At 41.2% G+C, this 15,627-nt stretch overlaps 1 protein-coding gene across 1 annotated transcript; it reads right to left on the bottom strand.

The window, feature by feature from the left end:
• Window positions 1–10,265: 10,265 nt before the first annotated feature.
• On the bottom strand, window positions 10,266–11,039 carry cldn34a (claudin 34a). Its single transcript, XM_036540779.1, has one exon. It carries the CDS (start codon window positions 11,037–11,039, stop codon window positions 10,266–10,268), a length of 774 nt encoding a protein of 257 aa, XP_036396672.1.
• Between the last annotated feature and the right edge of the window lie 4,588 nt (window positions 11,040–15,627).

Genomic DNA, 15,627 nt, shown 5'->3' on the forward strand with positions numbered 1-15,627 from the left:
CTAACCCAAGGTACCGATTGGATGTCCTTCCTTGGCTGCTTGGAGATGTCATCCATATGCATGAAATTAACATTAATTTTTATGCTGATGATACAGAGCTATATGTCTCAGAGAAGTCTTGTGAAGAACTCCAGATCTCCATATTTGAAACATGTCTTAAAGATATAAAGCTTTGGATGTTATCAAACCTGCTTCTTAATTTGAGCAGAACTGATGTGGGGGGTTACAATTGGGGTACCTTGGGGTTACAATTGAACCAGACCTCTCTTTTCAACCCCACTCAAAAACACAAAAGACTGGTATTTTTTTCCAGCTACAAAACAATGCCAGAATTAGGTCTCTTCTTCACATAAAAGCTGAAGAAAAACTAGCTCATGCATTTATTTCACCTTGATTAGATTAATGTAATGCTCCTTTTTCCGGATGCTCAAATGTCACCTTAAATCCCTTGCAGAAGATGAGTGCAAAAATGTGTCAAATAATATTGTGGTTCTAGTATCACTGTATCACTTTACTGGTTATCAGTTATACTTTGGTTTGATTTCAAAGTGCTGCTCCTTATTTATGATGCTTTAAATGAAGAGAGTGCCCATTTACCTGCAGGATTGATTAATCGATTAATCCACATAGATTACATCATTCACAAGAGGCTAGCTTTCTGGTGTTTCCAAAAGTAGAAGAAGTAAATCTGGTAGTAGAGCATTTTCACACAGACCCTCTATTATGGAATAGTCTGCCTAACTATGTTCAGGATTCAGGCACAATCTCAGTTTTTAAGACTACACTGAAAACTTACCTTCACAGTAAGTCTTACAGTCATTTGGGTGCTGAGGAGGGTGGCCTGTGGCTATAGAAGACTTCAGATGTCTTTGCTGTCACCTCATTCCCAGTTGGACGATCCCTGTCTGGTTCCCGCTCTAAATGGGGCAGGCCAGTCTCTGATCAACTTTGTAGCAATGGATACTAACCTTCCTGCTCACCACACCTTTGCATGCTGCCATGGTTTACCTCTGCTGAGACTACCTAATGTCACACTGCCAAATTACTTACTGCACAATTCCCTGACCATCCCGTTTTAACCACTACATTCTCTACCTCTCTTCTCCATCTCCTATTTCTCTCTCCTGCTCTCTGTCTCTCTGCCCATTTGTGAAACAGGTGTTTCCACAGCATCACTACCAACAATGTTAACTGGCCACAATGAATACGATGCCTGGACCATTGCTACAAATTCCACTCTCAGAGCGATGTCCCCAGTCAGAACCAAAATCAGGCCAATATTTCAATCCCCTGTCCACCGCACTGTCTGTGGATTGGACACTGTTCTGTTGAACTCTTGAGATGAACTGGTGGCTTCTCATGTGTTACACCGATGTTATCTTTTCCATTATTATTTTCCAGAGTCTCTTGACCGCCTTTTCCCAGGGTCAGAGAATAATTTTCCAGTTTTTCCAGCTGGCCTGTGTTATAGGGCAGCTATTTTTTTTTATTTCCTCTGGAAATGCACTATGCTGTACATACAGCACTTTGTAGAAATCTCCATTGTGAAAATGTACTATAACAAATAAAGTTTGATTGATTGATTGAATGGTGAGGGTATTCTGGGGACTGATGGCTCTGAGCTCTGCTCCACTTTGGCACAGTTGGTTCTGACTGTTCTCACTGACCTTGAGACGGACTGTGAGGGCACTGCTTCCCACTAGCTACGTGCACACCAGCATCTGAAAGGCCCCTGTGTGGTGGCCCATCAAAGGGCTTCTTATTTCTTGTATGGTAATTTGCCAGTCTGATTACACACTGTGGGAGGCTCTGCATCACTGAAGCATGTGGAGGCCATGCATACAGTATCCAACCAAGCAAACATTCCCTCTGGTGACGTCTTATGAAATATAATTACAGTGTAGTATGGGAGTGATGTCATATTTGGTGTGAAAGCATGATCGGTGTGGGCAGTTAATTTCTGTTGGTCTTATTTGAACCCCCCTTCCTATAGGATATGTGCACTTCCAGTAGAGTGAAATCGTTGTTCGCCTTGTGCTAAATACGTACAACAGGTAGATGTTGGCAGAAAATTTCTTTTCTACTGTGTTTTAGATAATGTTTTATGAATTCATATCCAATCTTTGCTCATAAAAGTCCCAAGCCCTCCACACATTTAGATTAAAATTTAAACACCTTCACCGAGCTCATGGCACACAGTTTGGGTACAACATTACCCTTCTTCAGTGTGCTAAATCACATGTTGTCATATCCAGGTCAGTCTCAAAGACAGGGTTTCAGTATGAGGAATCTGTGGGGTATCTGTATGTACTATGTTTTTTTTTTTTTTTTTTGAGGGTGGGGAGACTCCAAACAATACAATCTGCTGCTGCGGTACTCTTAAAATGCTGTTGCCAAACAGATCGTCCCCCCTGAGTGGTCATTTTTAAGGGAAGAGTTTCATTTATCCTACTGATCCTATAGCAAAGCAAAGGACTGTATTAACCAGCTTGATTGTCTGGCAAATCAAATTAAATTTAATTTTAAAAAAGCATGCGTTTCTACAACCATTTCTCCTTACATCTTCTATGTCCCATAATGTCACCCTAATCTGAAGCATTGAATTTACCTGTTAGATAGCAGTGTGTCAGTGACAATATGGCACTGAGATGAAAGTGTAGATAGTGAGTTTTTATGGGTACTTTATGGAGTTTTTATGACCTCCTTCCTCAACATGTGGTGGGGCATTAACTTTGTTTGCAAGCCCTGTAAAAAGGAAATGGTTGCAGCTAGCCTGTCAGTTTGGATGTCTGGGCACTGGTCATGGTTCTTTTGAGTTGCTGCAGGGTGTTCATTTAGATATAACAATGGTTATGGTAATTTTTTAATAGATACCACAGTACCTAGCTCAAGTGTCCCACCTGAGATTATAACCGGCAGGCTTAAGGCATAGATTTCTGATCATCACACACAATTGAAGCTGTTACGTGGTTGGCATTAGAAGAACACTCAGAACAGAAGAACTTGCCAATTTAAGCACCATGGGGAGATAAGAACAACATGAGAAATGAATAAGTATCTATTTTTAGCCAGAGGGTGTTTCCAGGCTTGTCGTATTTTTATCTTCCTGTTAGGCATGTCTTAGGTGGGTGGAATTATAGAGGGTGATAAAACATTGGCTGCCAGCATGCCCGTAACCAGCTATGACGTCACTGAGATCCGGACCTCGGTAATTTTTTAGAGCTAAAAATAAAACTTGAAGCTATATACAACTGGATAAAAAAATAAGTGGTTGAGAACTTCTCCTCTGATATGGAACTTCTCCTCTGATTTGGAAATGAATATAAGTGTATAATGACATTAGCTTGTAATGATGTTACTCTCAAGCATTTTTCTTTTATTTTTATAGCTAGCTAAGGTTACAAATAACCTTAGCTTAATTATCATGCTTCATACCGTAGACCTCTGCATTTTGATGCTCTACATAATGTTCTTATGATTTAGTATTCAGTCAGCAATGCATATTTCAGTACAATCCAGTTCAGATAGTGTACCTTACAATTAAAACACAAATAAAATTTGTTTTTTGTAAATAGCAACAGGTCTCTTTCTATCGATGTAATATTTATATGTGTAATTTTCACAAAACCTAACACCCTCCTGGACAACAGTATTGACAAAACCTAAATACCAACGTGCCTGTAAATCCCCCCCCCCCCCCCACCCCGCCCCGGACCTCACTATTTTTTAAACCCTGGTTATGGCCATGTCTGCCAGGACTGCATTTGTGCTCTACATCCTGCATCTTGAACACCCTCCAGATTTGCTGTTGCAACACACCAATATGCAAGTCATGGTTGTATTATTCAACATTATTTCAACATAATTAATTAAACATTAAGGAACAGCAGCAATACGTTATTGATTTTGAGTAAATAACCCATCTTCAATGTGTTATCTCTGGCCAATCAGACTGTGCCCACCTGGAGATGCTGGTGGCAGTGTGCCCGATGTCACAGTGCAGGTGGACGCTCTTCAAGCCTGCCAAAGTCAATACATCTGCACTGATAGGTAGCTGAATGCTTGCGTGAATAACAGTGATTCACTTGATATTAACACAGGGCAGGGAACTTATTCACCATCAAAGCCATTACAGGCTATTCACATAGCCCATGATTCCTTGACACGCATGAGAGGGTATGGGTGCCAAGTCATGGACATTTCACACAGACAAACCCAACAGTGTAAAATGGAGTGTCGAAGATGTATCAATAAGAAACAGTAAGTTATCAAGTTAAATCACTAAAAACCAATAACATCCAATAACATCATACAGTGGCCTTCAAAATGAAGGCCAACATCTTCATTCAAAATGCTTTAAGGATCCCATAGGATCTAGTCACAGATTTTTTTACCAGGGTAATCAGACACAGCAAACAGAGAATGTCTGGAAATCACTTGCTTGTTGCTTTTCTTGGATGGGTGCATGTGACTGTGTCAACAGCAGACAGGCACGACAAAGACTACTGTCTCCTGCTGCGGCCATCACTCCCACTGAAATTCCTGGATGTAAATCTCTAAATTGCTGTGTGTGGCCCATTAGTGTAGAATTCAAAGAAATATAATTACTTCCTTACATTGATCAACAGGAACAATTTTCATGGTTATAAAGAAATCACATGGCAGGCAGTCTTTTATCAGTAGTTGTGGTTTACAGGTGAGATTACATATCTACAGGTATGTGACTCTAATCTTCTTATAAGAGTTTGACACACTCAATGCACTAATAATAGGATTGATATGATTCTTTGTACAATTTGACTTAGATTAAGATCAAAGAACTTCAGGAACCTCACATACTGAATCAGTTCTTGCCCAGAAGGGGAGCTGACAGCACTGTGGGTTCCTCTATGAGAACCGAAACAGAAGAAAAAGCTTTACAAAGCTTTGCAGCCTCATAAGGGCCTGGTTTAAAAGGGATCTGGTTTACACAGTCCTGCTTAAAAGGTCCTTCTTTAGAAAGGACCTAGTTTATAATGGTCTAGTTTACAAAGCTCCTGGCAATGACACTTTACTGTATGTCCAGTGTGACGCTTTCTTAAGGGTTTTTGTTAAGTATAGCTCTTGATGAGCCAAAACAAAATGTACCAAACTTATAGCACCTCTTATTGTCTATATCAATATTAAAAGAATAAGAGATGGACAAAACAATATAGAAACACTGCCAATGCTTAAATGTGCAAGGATCAAAGGACAAAACACTTATATTTCCAAAAATAAGTTTTTGCTCTCTGATGTCAGGAATGCCCTATCTAACAGTGCTGACCAGTTTAAGATGAAAGCTCAGAGAAACATCACAGGTGATATGAGAATAACTTGTGAGGTGAGTGGTATGAAACATTGTGATTATCCATGGCTGATACCTTTTGGGGGACATTGTGGTGGGTGGGGATGTGCGGATCTTTTCATAACCCCTTTGAATGGTTAAACCACAAAGACTATTAAAATAACTTATTCTATAATTTATTTACATTATCAAATTTATCAGCAATAGATATAGGCCACACATCTGTATCTGTGGGGGAGTAATGCAGTTACAGATGAAATAGTGGTGTGAATAATCATACAGGATGATGTGATACCTACTCCAAGAGCGCTCCTCATCTCTCTCATAAGAAGAACCCACTAGGCATATTACACTCAGTTATTGTAAAGTTACTGTATATGTATATTACATTAGTTCTCTGATATGGTTATTGTATGCGTAAAATGCAGAGCTCCAGTGTATTATATTTAATCATCTTACACATACTAGTATACCTTGTGCATTCCATAAGCTCACTTCATTATCAAAATGTCATTACGTAAGCAACATGGCACCTGGGGATATTCAAAATTTCAGAAAATTTAGCTAATTGGTAAACTATAGTTCAATTCCGAATGGAACCAAATGCACGGTGCATGGGGGTCCTGAGCAGCTCGGTTGGCCAGGTGTTTCACTTGAGTGTTGGCTCAAGCCCAGCAGTGTTATCAACCAACACTGACCACAGCTGTGAAAAAAATGTATTAGGATTTGTTCAACCGTGGGTACAGGTGGATAGGTCAAACAGGGTCCCCTCATCTCACAGCTATCAAGCACCCTGCCTGGCTGCCAACTAGTTGCTCGAACTTGAACAAAGCTAATGTCTGAATGAGATTTTGTTGAATGACGACCAAAGGACTGATTGGCTGGAAACCCACGTTTTTTGTGCCTGGACAGGCTTACTTTAAGTTAACCTGCCAGAGAGCAGGTTATCTTCTGAGGATAAGTTGTCATAGTTACTGACATGTGATTACTATAAATATGGGATTTCTTCAAATTCAGTTTTATTGATCTTGATTACTTGCTTATCTTGCTTTCAGAAGTCAGAAACATATCAGCTGTAAAGATCATCAGTCTTGGCCAGACTGAACTAGCTTGTCTGCGATAATTGCATACTTACAGTGATGTTGCATTTTATACCATGGAAAATATAATAGGTTGTACAATATATGCATTGAATTAAGAATGTTTGAAAATATCTCGAATTAGCTGGACTTAACCTTTTACTGAATCAACATATTATCCTTACCACACTATCCAGCTGTGTAAATCCTAAATCTACACGTTAAGTATGTTGTTACTGTTGTAGTAGGGGTGCAGTGCGGTGCCCCCCGCCTGGTGTGTGGGTAAAGACCAGGTCGTGGTGGATCTTCTTAATGAGTTCTACTCCAACAAAGGGCCGTGCTGTGTGGATAGAGGGTCTTTGTTCATGTTCAGCACAATGCTGACCCACGTGAAAGCGTTTGTGTCTGATTGTGCTTCCCCAGGAACAATTGCTGCGCTCAGCGGCCAGTCTGGGCCTTGTGCTTCTGCCGCTGCCAGCCTCGGCCCCCGGTCACATGAGCACGCATGGCGGGAACGGGGGCATCACCTCTTCTCCGGGGTCCCGTGACGGGGGAAGGGGGTATGAAAGATGGGGAAGGACTTTGAAGCATGTCCATATCAGCCAAATCATTTGGTGATTTACGGGAGGAAACAAAATTGGCAATAAACAATCATACAACAAGGATCCATCAGGTAGCTGTGCAGAGACAAATCAGCTCCCTGTGTCATTGTGAGGCCCTTCATGTTACAAAAAGCAGGCTGGCAGCAGTATTACAGTATTGGCTGTAATATCTGATGCTACAATATGGAGTTTACAATAACTGATTATGTAACAATGTGCTTTCTAGTATGTGTAATGATATATTTCTGTCTGTTATATATCATGTTATGCTATATTTCAGAAGAGGGTTATATCAGGGGGTCAGTTTTGGCGAGTGAGACCCATTTATAACTGCCACAGGTGACAATTCTAGTTTTCATGCATCTATAAGCAGAGGCTCAATGCTAATGCAACAGCAGGTATTCCACAAATACATTCATTTGAACAATCAAGTTCTCGAACTAAAGCAACCAAGAATGAATCTTGAGTCTTTGCTAGAAAATGTAAAACAGCGTAACGAAAATCAAAATAGCCAAAACAGTGTTTAATTTGCTGTCAGAATTCTGCTGAAGCTCGTGTCACTGCACTCCACTTGTAAGTGTGCCAGTACAGGGTTTGTTTTTCTTAAAATCTTAAAATCTTAAAATCAGAATTACAAATGATTGAACTAAATTGATGATGTAAGAACTGTCCTTAGCAGACGTCTTCAAAAATACATGGTAACTTTAATAAAGTCTTTTATTCATGAAATAAATATATGACTCATACTCATTAGTGTCTCAGTGGCACTGAGCATTGTGTTAATAGAGGAATATCAACAAAAAGCTTTGGTTCTTACTGTAGTCATCCTGAGTCAGACTGCTTCTCTTAACTTAGCGCATGCTATTCCATGTCTGTCATTTTTATTTATACTACTTTACCATTACCATGCTGTTTGCACTTTATTTCCAATGCTGCTGTGTGAGTCATTTACCAATACCATTTCCAAGTGCATCTTTTCCCAATGTATTTTTCCATCTGCTGTGATTCATGTGAAGCATCATAGATTTAGAAAGATGTTATATAAATGAAATGTATTATTGTTCATTTACAGCTGCCTCAGTCACAGCTGCCTCAGTCATACAGTAGCTGCCTCAGTCATACAATAGCTGCCTCATTCAGAGCTGCCTCAGTCACAGCTGCGTCAGTCATACAGTAGCTGCCTCATTCACAGCTGCCTCATTCAGAGCTGCCTCAGTCACACAGTAGCTGCCTCATTCAGAGCTGCCTCAGTCATACAGTAGCTGCCTCATTCAGAGCTGCCTCAGTCATACAGTAGCTGCCTCATTCAGAGCTGCCTCAGTCATACAGTAACTGCCTCAGTCATACAGTAGCTGCCTCAGTCATACAGTAGCTGCCTCATTCACAGCTGCCTCAGTCATACAGTAGCTGCCTCATTCAGAGCTGCCTCAGTCATTCAGAGCTGCCTCAGTCATACAGTAGCTGCCTCATTCAGAGCTGCCTCATTCACAGCTGCCTCAGTCATACAGTAGCTGCCTCATTCAGAGCTGCCTCATTCATACCTGCCTCAGTCATACAGTAACTGCCTCAGTCATACAGTAACTGCTTCAGTCATACAGTAGCTGCCTCAGTCATACCTGCCTCAGTCACAGCTGCTTTACCAGTTTTAGGTTTCTGTCTCCTTCTGTCTTCCTCTGCTGAGACTCATGAAGGCGGGGTATATCATTAACTAACAGTGACATCTTTCTTTTTCTGCCATGTTGACTGGCATCTATATACTTACCTAAACCACACAACTTCATTCATGTTCTCTGTGCTGTGGTAAATAATGACACATGAGATTCATGTTGAAATTCACATTTCAAAGGATTTATTCTCAAAGTAAAGACTTTTCAGAAGAAGGTTAGACTTGAGCTGAAAAGTCAGTTTCACTGAGCAAATGTCTTTCACAATTGAAAATTAAACTACACTCTGTACACAAGCTTGTCAAAGGACTTATGGGATCAATCAGTCCTCAACTACCTGGCCAGACAAGCACAAATCTGAAAATTCTTATAATATATAATAATAACAGTGAGCACACAACACCATTGTTTTTATTTGTGTGTATATATAGTACAGGTCAAAGTTTGGACACACCTATTCATAGAAGGGGTTTTCTTTATTTTACTATTTCCCACATTTAATAATACCAAAAAAATGTTAAACAAATCAAAACAAATCAAAATCTTATATTTTAGATTCTTCAAAGCAGCAATATTTTTAAAAAATGTTTTTGGAAAGAAATTCATACATAGGCATAACTTCACTATTTATATTTGTCTAGGAAACAAATTTCAAGCATTTAACCATGAGGCTTTAGATCAAAATGTCTTTGAATGCATGTTTGCCATTATCTTAATCAGGTGTCTCCAACCTTTTGACTGGTACTGTATATACATACACATACACATATACATATACATACATATATACAGATGATATATACAGTATATGTATATGGCATGTATAATAACTATTATTCAAAACCAAAATTTATGTTTTAATTGAATCAAATGTGCTGTGTAATGTTAACCTGTATGAATTATCTGTTCCCAAGCATCTGGAAGGATACAACCTCAATGAAGATATCAGACTCCCACACTAAAATGTATTGATTCAAATCATGCCTTTAAACAGTTACATTCTTCAAATAATAATACATCAGGAGGTTTACGGGTGTATGAAAAATATATATCTGGTAGCAAATGTATAAACCTTTGTTATGGGAGGTGCTACACAGTGGTGTCACACAGGATATATGAATCGTGCAGCGTGGACTGTAACAACAAATTTGCCCGCAAATTTGATTACACCTGTGAGTCCCAGGGGCGTGGTTGCAAGGCAATGACTAATGACTAATGCAAGACTGTCACATGCAGTGCCCTCTGGGGCATGAGTGTGTGCGCTCTGTCCCAATTACAGACCTCCTAGGGAGAAGCACCAGCACAGAGGCACCTGGTAAACAGTCTGTGGTATCACCTCCACTGAAAACATGGCATTAAAACAGGCCAATTGCGCTAGAGCACGAAGACTTATCATACAAGAGCACATGCCTGGAATCTGCATGCATCTCCAACTGACTGCTGTAATGTATCACAGCAGTTACCCCCATTTGGCAGGAATGTCTCTGAAGAGAACTCTATAACATTGCTCTGCTTCACACATCCTTCATTTCCACACATTTCAAAAAGGCATCCATCAAAAAAAAAATGCAACCGATAAAAATGTTAGAGTGTTTCAGGAAACTGGATGAGCATTTGGGCCTGAGTCCTGCAAGCTCTCCTGAGACTCAAAGGCAGGGTTGTCTCTGCTGTGAAGGGACACCGCTGAGCACTCCTGCAGGCCTGACGTGCCGATGCTGGAGAGATCCGGCGACGGAGAGACCTTGGGACTGGCTGGAAACCTGTAGGACAGGAACATCAGACCGCTGCCAATCAGCAGGATGGAGGCGGTGATCCCCACCCCGATCCCCGCCCCCGCTTCCTGCCTCACGGGGGCGTCGGGCATGTGAAAGTGGGCGGGGAAGCTTATGCTGTGATTGGCCACCACAGAGTTGAGGTTCCAGGAGAGGGGCAGGAGGGAGCAGCCCCCCGCCAGCATGCTCAGGGCACCCGCCAGCGAGAAGGCCGTCCTGATCGGCTGGCGCTCCTCCAGGCCGAAGTACACACAGCGGAGGCCGTACACGGCGCTGGCGTTCCCGCCCAAGCCCGCCACCAGCGCCAGCATCATCAGCACCTGGGCCGTGGGGATCTCCGGGGGCGCGAACGAGTCCAGCAGCCCCATGGCCTGGCAGAACATGTCCTGGCTGTCAGAGGTGAGGAGCACCCGGCTGTAGAAGCACGTCCTCCAAATGCCCACCCAGGCCACGCCCGAGGTGATGACCGTCACGTCCAGCACATGCCACACCCTCCACTGCACCAGGCCCAGGGCCACCGCCGTGAGGATCCAGCCCACGCATCCCACCCACAGGCCCACCAGCTGCAGGTGAGCTGAGTGAGCCAGGTACGGCATGCCGCCCCACGTCCCCCTCCCTAAGCGTCCAGGTGAGCCCTCCTCCCTGGTGAGGAACGCATCTTTGGCTGGGGCCCGCGTGGAGCTGCCTCTACACAGCCTGGGAGCTGCTGTCTGTACGATCGCCTCTCTGGAAGCGCTCAGGATTCACAGAGTCCCGCACAAGTCACGTCTCCCTTTTAACTCATGCCGCCCCGTCTCCAGGAGACCTGGCAAACAAAGCACCTGGGTCCCTGTGAGAGGGAGGGAAGAGGGTGAGAGCGGCAGACACAAAACAGCTAAACACAATGTGCTGCGGATAAGAAGCCCAGAAACAATACCCGAATGACTTACAGCTTATAGCGCAACACCCTGGCGACACAGAAAAACAAACAAGAACCTGTGCACCTAGGGCCTGAGACCATCCGAGGTGAGAACCAGACAGTGGCATACAATCCAGTATCCAAATGCGAGATCATAAACATTAAGAGCAGAGTAAAGCAAAGGAGTGTCCTATCTTCACCTGTCTGTGGGAGCAGACAGGCTTCTGAAAATCCCTCTTTTCCTATGGAATCAGTGTCATTCCTGGCACCCTGGTGCCTATGTAAGCTGAGCAGCTCTAAGATACCGCTGCGGCCCATAGTTTGACAGGTTAGAACAGACATGGGTTGACATCTACGATGAAGGCACTGTAATTTGCATGTGCTTATCTTGTGTATTATAGATAAAGGCAGCATTAAGGGTTTATAGTCTGTTAATTTGTTTGGATATCAGTGTGATTGTGTATAATAAATGTTAACAAACCAGCTTTGTAAAGGTCATACACTAAGAGAATGCTTGGTTATGTTCACCATTTCAAAACCCTTCTAAAAACACTGGTATGCTGTAGAATTGCTCTCAAAATCTATTTTGTGTCTCTAAAAAAAACCAAAAAAAAACGCCTCACGTTTTTTTTTATTTTGTGAAGCACATTGTGATGTACTGCTGGAAAGATACTATACAAATAAAGATCATTTTTATTGTGATTATTTCAGATGACATTAAAAATAATGTGCTGTAAGGCAAAACTGGCCAAAATATACACTAACGAAGATAACTTATGTGACCGCTGTAAAATGACCAAAGGAGATTTAACACACATGTTCTGGACATATTCTAAGATAAGCGAGTTCTGGACATCAAGATTTGAGATTTTGAATGAGGCTTTTGGCTTGGATCTACAACCCAGCCCTGCAACAGCTATTTTTGGGGTACAAGGAGGAGATTTTGTAATGCCCAGTAGTAAGGAAAATGTTATTGCTTTTGCAACCCTCATAGCACGTCGCAGACTACTCATGGAATGGAAATCAGTAACCCCACCAAAAGCATCTGTATGGCTTTCTGACCTAATGATGTTTTTAAAGCTGGAAAAGATCAAATATTTTCTCAAGGGATCCACCAAAAAATTCTATAAAACCTGGGATCCTCTACTGACCTACTTTGACAAACTAACAACGCTTCCTTCATAGTAGTAGATAGCGCATAGTAAAGCGAAACTGTAAAACGACACAGTCATTCACCATGAGCAATGTTTTTTTTTTTTTTTTTTTTTTTAATGTAATTATTTATTTATTTTTATTTATTTTTGTTACTTTAATTTTACTTTAATTATTTATTTATTTCATTTTCTCAGTTTTTGTGTTTTGAAGGAAATGTCTTTCTTGGCATAAATGTTTGTTGTGGGTGGGATAGAAGTTAATAGGTAACTACTTGAATTGTAAAATTTATACATGTTGTAGTACACATTGTGAAAGAACCTTCTATAAAATAATAAAAATACATGTTAAAAAAAAAAAAATAGTGTCCTGCCCCCAAAACAAATATACACGTAGCCCAAGTTTCCTTGAAAACTCATCATTAGCTGATCAGGAACAGAAATCCATTTTTCATAAAAAGGCTGAATAACTGTGGTCTTAGGTCAAATATCCAAAAGGTATTCATACCGTGTAAATGCCTGTATATTTTAATATATTTACATATATAAAACAGAATATAAATATTCAATATTCATCATATGACGATTGGTGGTTTGGGAATAGCAGGACACATAATAGCTGTGTTTCCTGGTCTCAACGAAATGCAACACAGACCCACATAAGCTTCTAATCTATTCTCTTGTTTATGAAAATTTACCTTAATTTTGAATACCTAAATCTAGCTTTCATCTAGTAACTTCTATTAATCTATTACAAATTCACAACATGTGGTGATATGGTCCCAAAGAAGGCTTAAAGCTTCTATGACAAATTGTTTTGCACTTATTTACCAAATACTAATTATGCTCAGTGCCATTGTTTTCCTAGTAGTCAGGTTAGGTTAGTATCCCTAGTAAAGATAATCAGTCTTTAATCCAATGCCACAAACAGCCCTACCATCCAAAGACTTTGCATCTGATGCAGCAAGAATTTCCATACATGTACTTAGAGCCTGAGATCAATACCTCCATTGCAATGAGTCCAAGGTGCACACAGGGTGTAGAACAGTGTGGCACACCTCACCCTCGCATTCCCAGAATGAATATAATGTCCAGACAACACCCTGATGCCAGTGGCACTTGTTTCAAAATATATATCTAAAAAACAAAAACACTGACAACAGTGTTTGAAATGAACGGAAGTGAACACTACTTACTCGGATTACTGGTCCTATTCATAGGGCACAAAAAGCCAAGGCAATTAGCCATATATAGTTATTTCACATATGAAGAAGATGCTAACACTGAATGGCTATTTCATGTGCGAGAAAGACGCTAAGATAGAATGGCTATTTCACACGCAAAGTGTGAAATATGCTGCTGCTTTCCTTCCAGCTTTCATGAGTGGGTTTGACTGTTTAAACGCTCAAAGCTGTAGCATTTAAATGCTGTCAAAACTCTGCCATGTGTAAAGTACTTTAATCACAGACACAATTGTAATGCAACATGTCGGTAATACCAGAACACCTGTGCTAGGAAGTGCTGCTTCTTTCTAAATGGAGGAAGCAGTGCTGTGTGATCATTCCCCAGCAGGCTGTGGTACCCTTGGGCAAGGTACTTAACCAGAAAACTTCAGTAAACACCCAGCTTTATAAACATAAAGCGTATTATAACATGAAAGATATTAAACTACGTAAGGTGCACTGGATTACAGCATCTTCCAAGCTGCTGTAATGTAGCGTATATATACGCAGTTTGACTACAATGTGTTTTGTCCTAAGTTGAATAATGAATTTTAATTAAATTGGATCATGTTTTCTTGAACTCTTAATTCTTATTCAACGTTTTTCATAATTTCAGCAACTGAAACAAAACTAATATTTATTTAATTTAATGTGTTGCTTGATGTTAAAGACAAAGCAAATTGCACATACTGTAGACAGAACAGATCCCCCAGCTGTGCTCTGCTATATTATTGCAAAATGAACAAAACATTATGTATGATTTAAAAACACCTAGCAACTGCTTTTCACATGCAAATGTGACAAGTCACATATTTAAAAACTGCTCTATCAGTTTTGGATCAGGAAATCTATAGGCAGAGGAACTACATGATTAAGGTCACAGAGACAAAGGCTGAAGACCTCCCAGACAATGCCACTGGTAAACATGTGCTCCAAATGCATCTCCATTCCATATAGAATGCATAAACACCAGACGCTATTACTTCCATTACTCATTCAACAACTTATAGACAGATCATATGTGAGGATAAACCATTGTTAATACACTGTACAGCTGTACAACACACTGTACATTTACCTGCTGTTCTGCTGATGAGTCTGCTCCCGACCGCTCTCCCAGGGCATCACCAGACAGCCATGGAAATGCCACTCACACACTCCCCATCCCTCATTCTCACTGCTCCAACACAAGACAAGGGAGCCACTTCCTAGTCCCAGCTATCTACAAAGTAAATATAGTCATGACTATGTCTTAGTTTAATGATTGACTAAACGTATAAACTCACGCCTGGATTGGCTGTTACACACACACGGAACTATTTACACACAACTTCCTTATTCTACATTTTGCTTTGTCATTACAGTAACAGCAAACTGCAATTAACCCCTACTGCAATGAGGGAAGGAGCTGACCTTCATCATGGAGCAAACATAAAGAGCGTGGACTTTAGCGCCTCCATCAAACTTGTAGTTAAAGAAAGGACGATTTCTCAGAGACCCTGCATAGGCCTTCTGACTTTGGAGAGATGGTGAGTGGTCAGTGAGAGTGACCATGTAAGACAGTGAGACGTCCATGTGTATGACCGTGTGAGATGGTCAGTGATCAGTGAGTGTGACCATGTAAGATAGTGAGAGGTCCATGTGTATGACCGTGTGAGATGGTCAGTGATCAGTGAGTGTGACTATGTAAGATAGTGATGTGGGGATCATGAGTGTTCTTCCTAGAGCAGCTGCATGGCAGAAGCACAGGTCTGCCATCTTTGGAGCGACTGAGAACAGAGCTTAAGGTAACAAACGTGCTCCTACCCAAACGCATTCACACTCCCGCCCTGTTCCAGACACATCCACACCCCCACGCTGCTCCAGGCACTGGTGGGGAAGCATCTCTGGTTAGTGCTGCAATAGGTGAACA

This window comes from Megalops cyprinoides, chromosome 11 (assembly GCF_013368585.1).
Source record: "Megalops cyprinoides isolate fMegCyp1 chromosome 11, fMegCyp1.pri, whole genome shotgun sequence".
Classification (NCBI taxonomy): Eukaryota; Metazoa; Chordata; class Actinopteri; order Elopiformes; family Megalopidae; genus Megalops; species Megalops cyprinoides.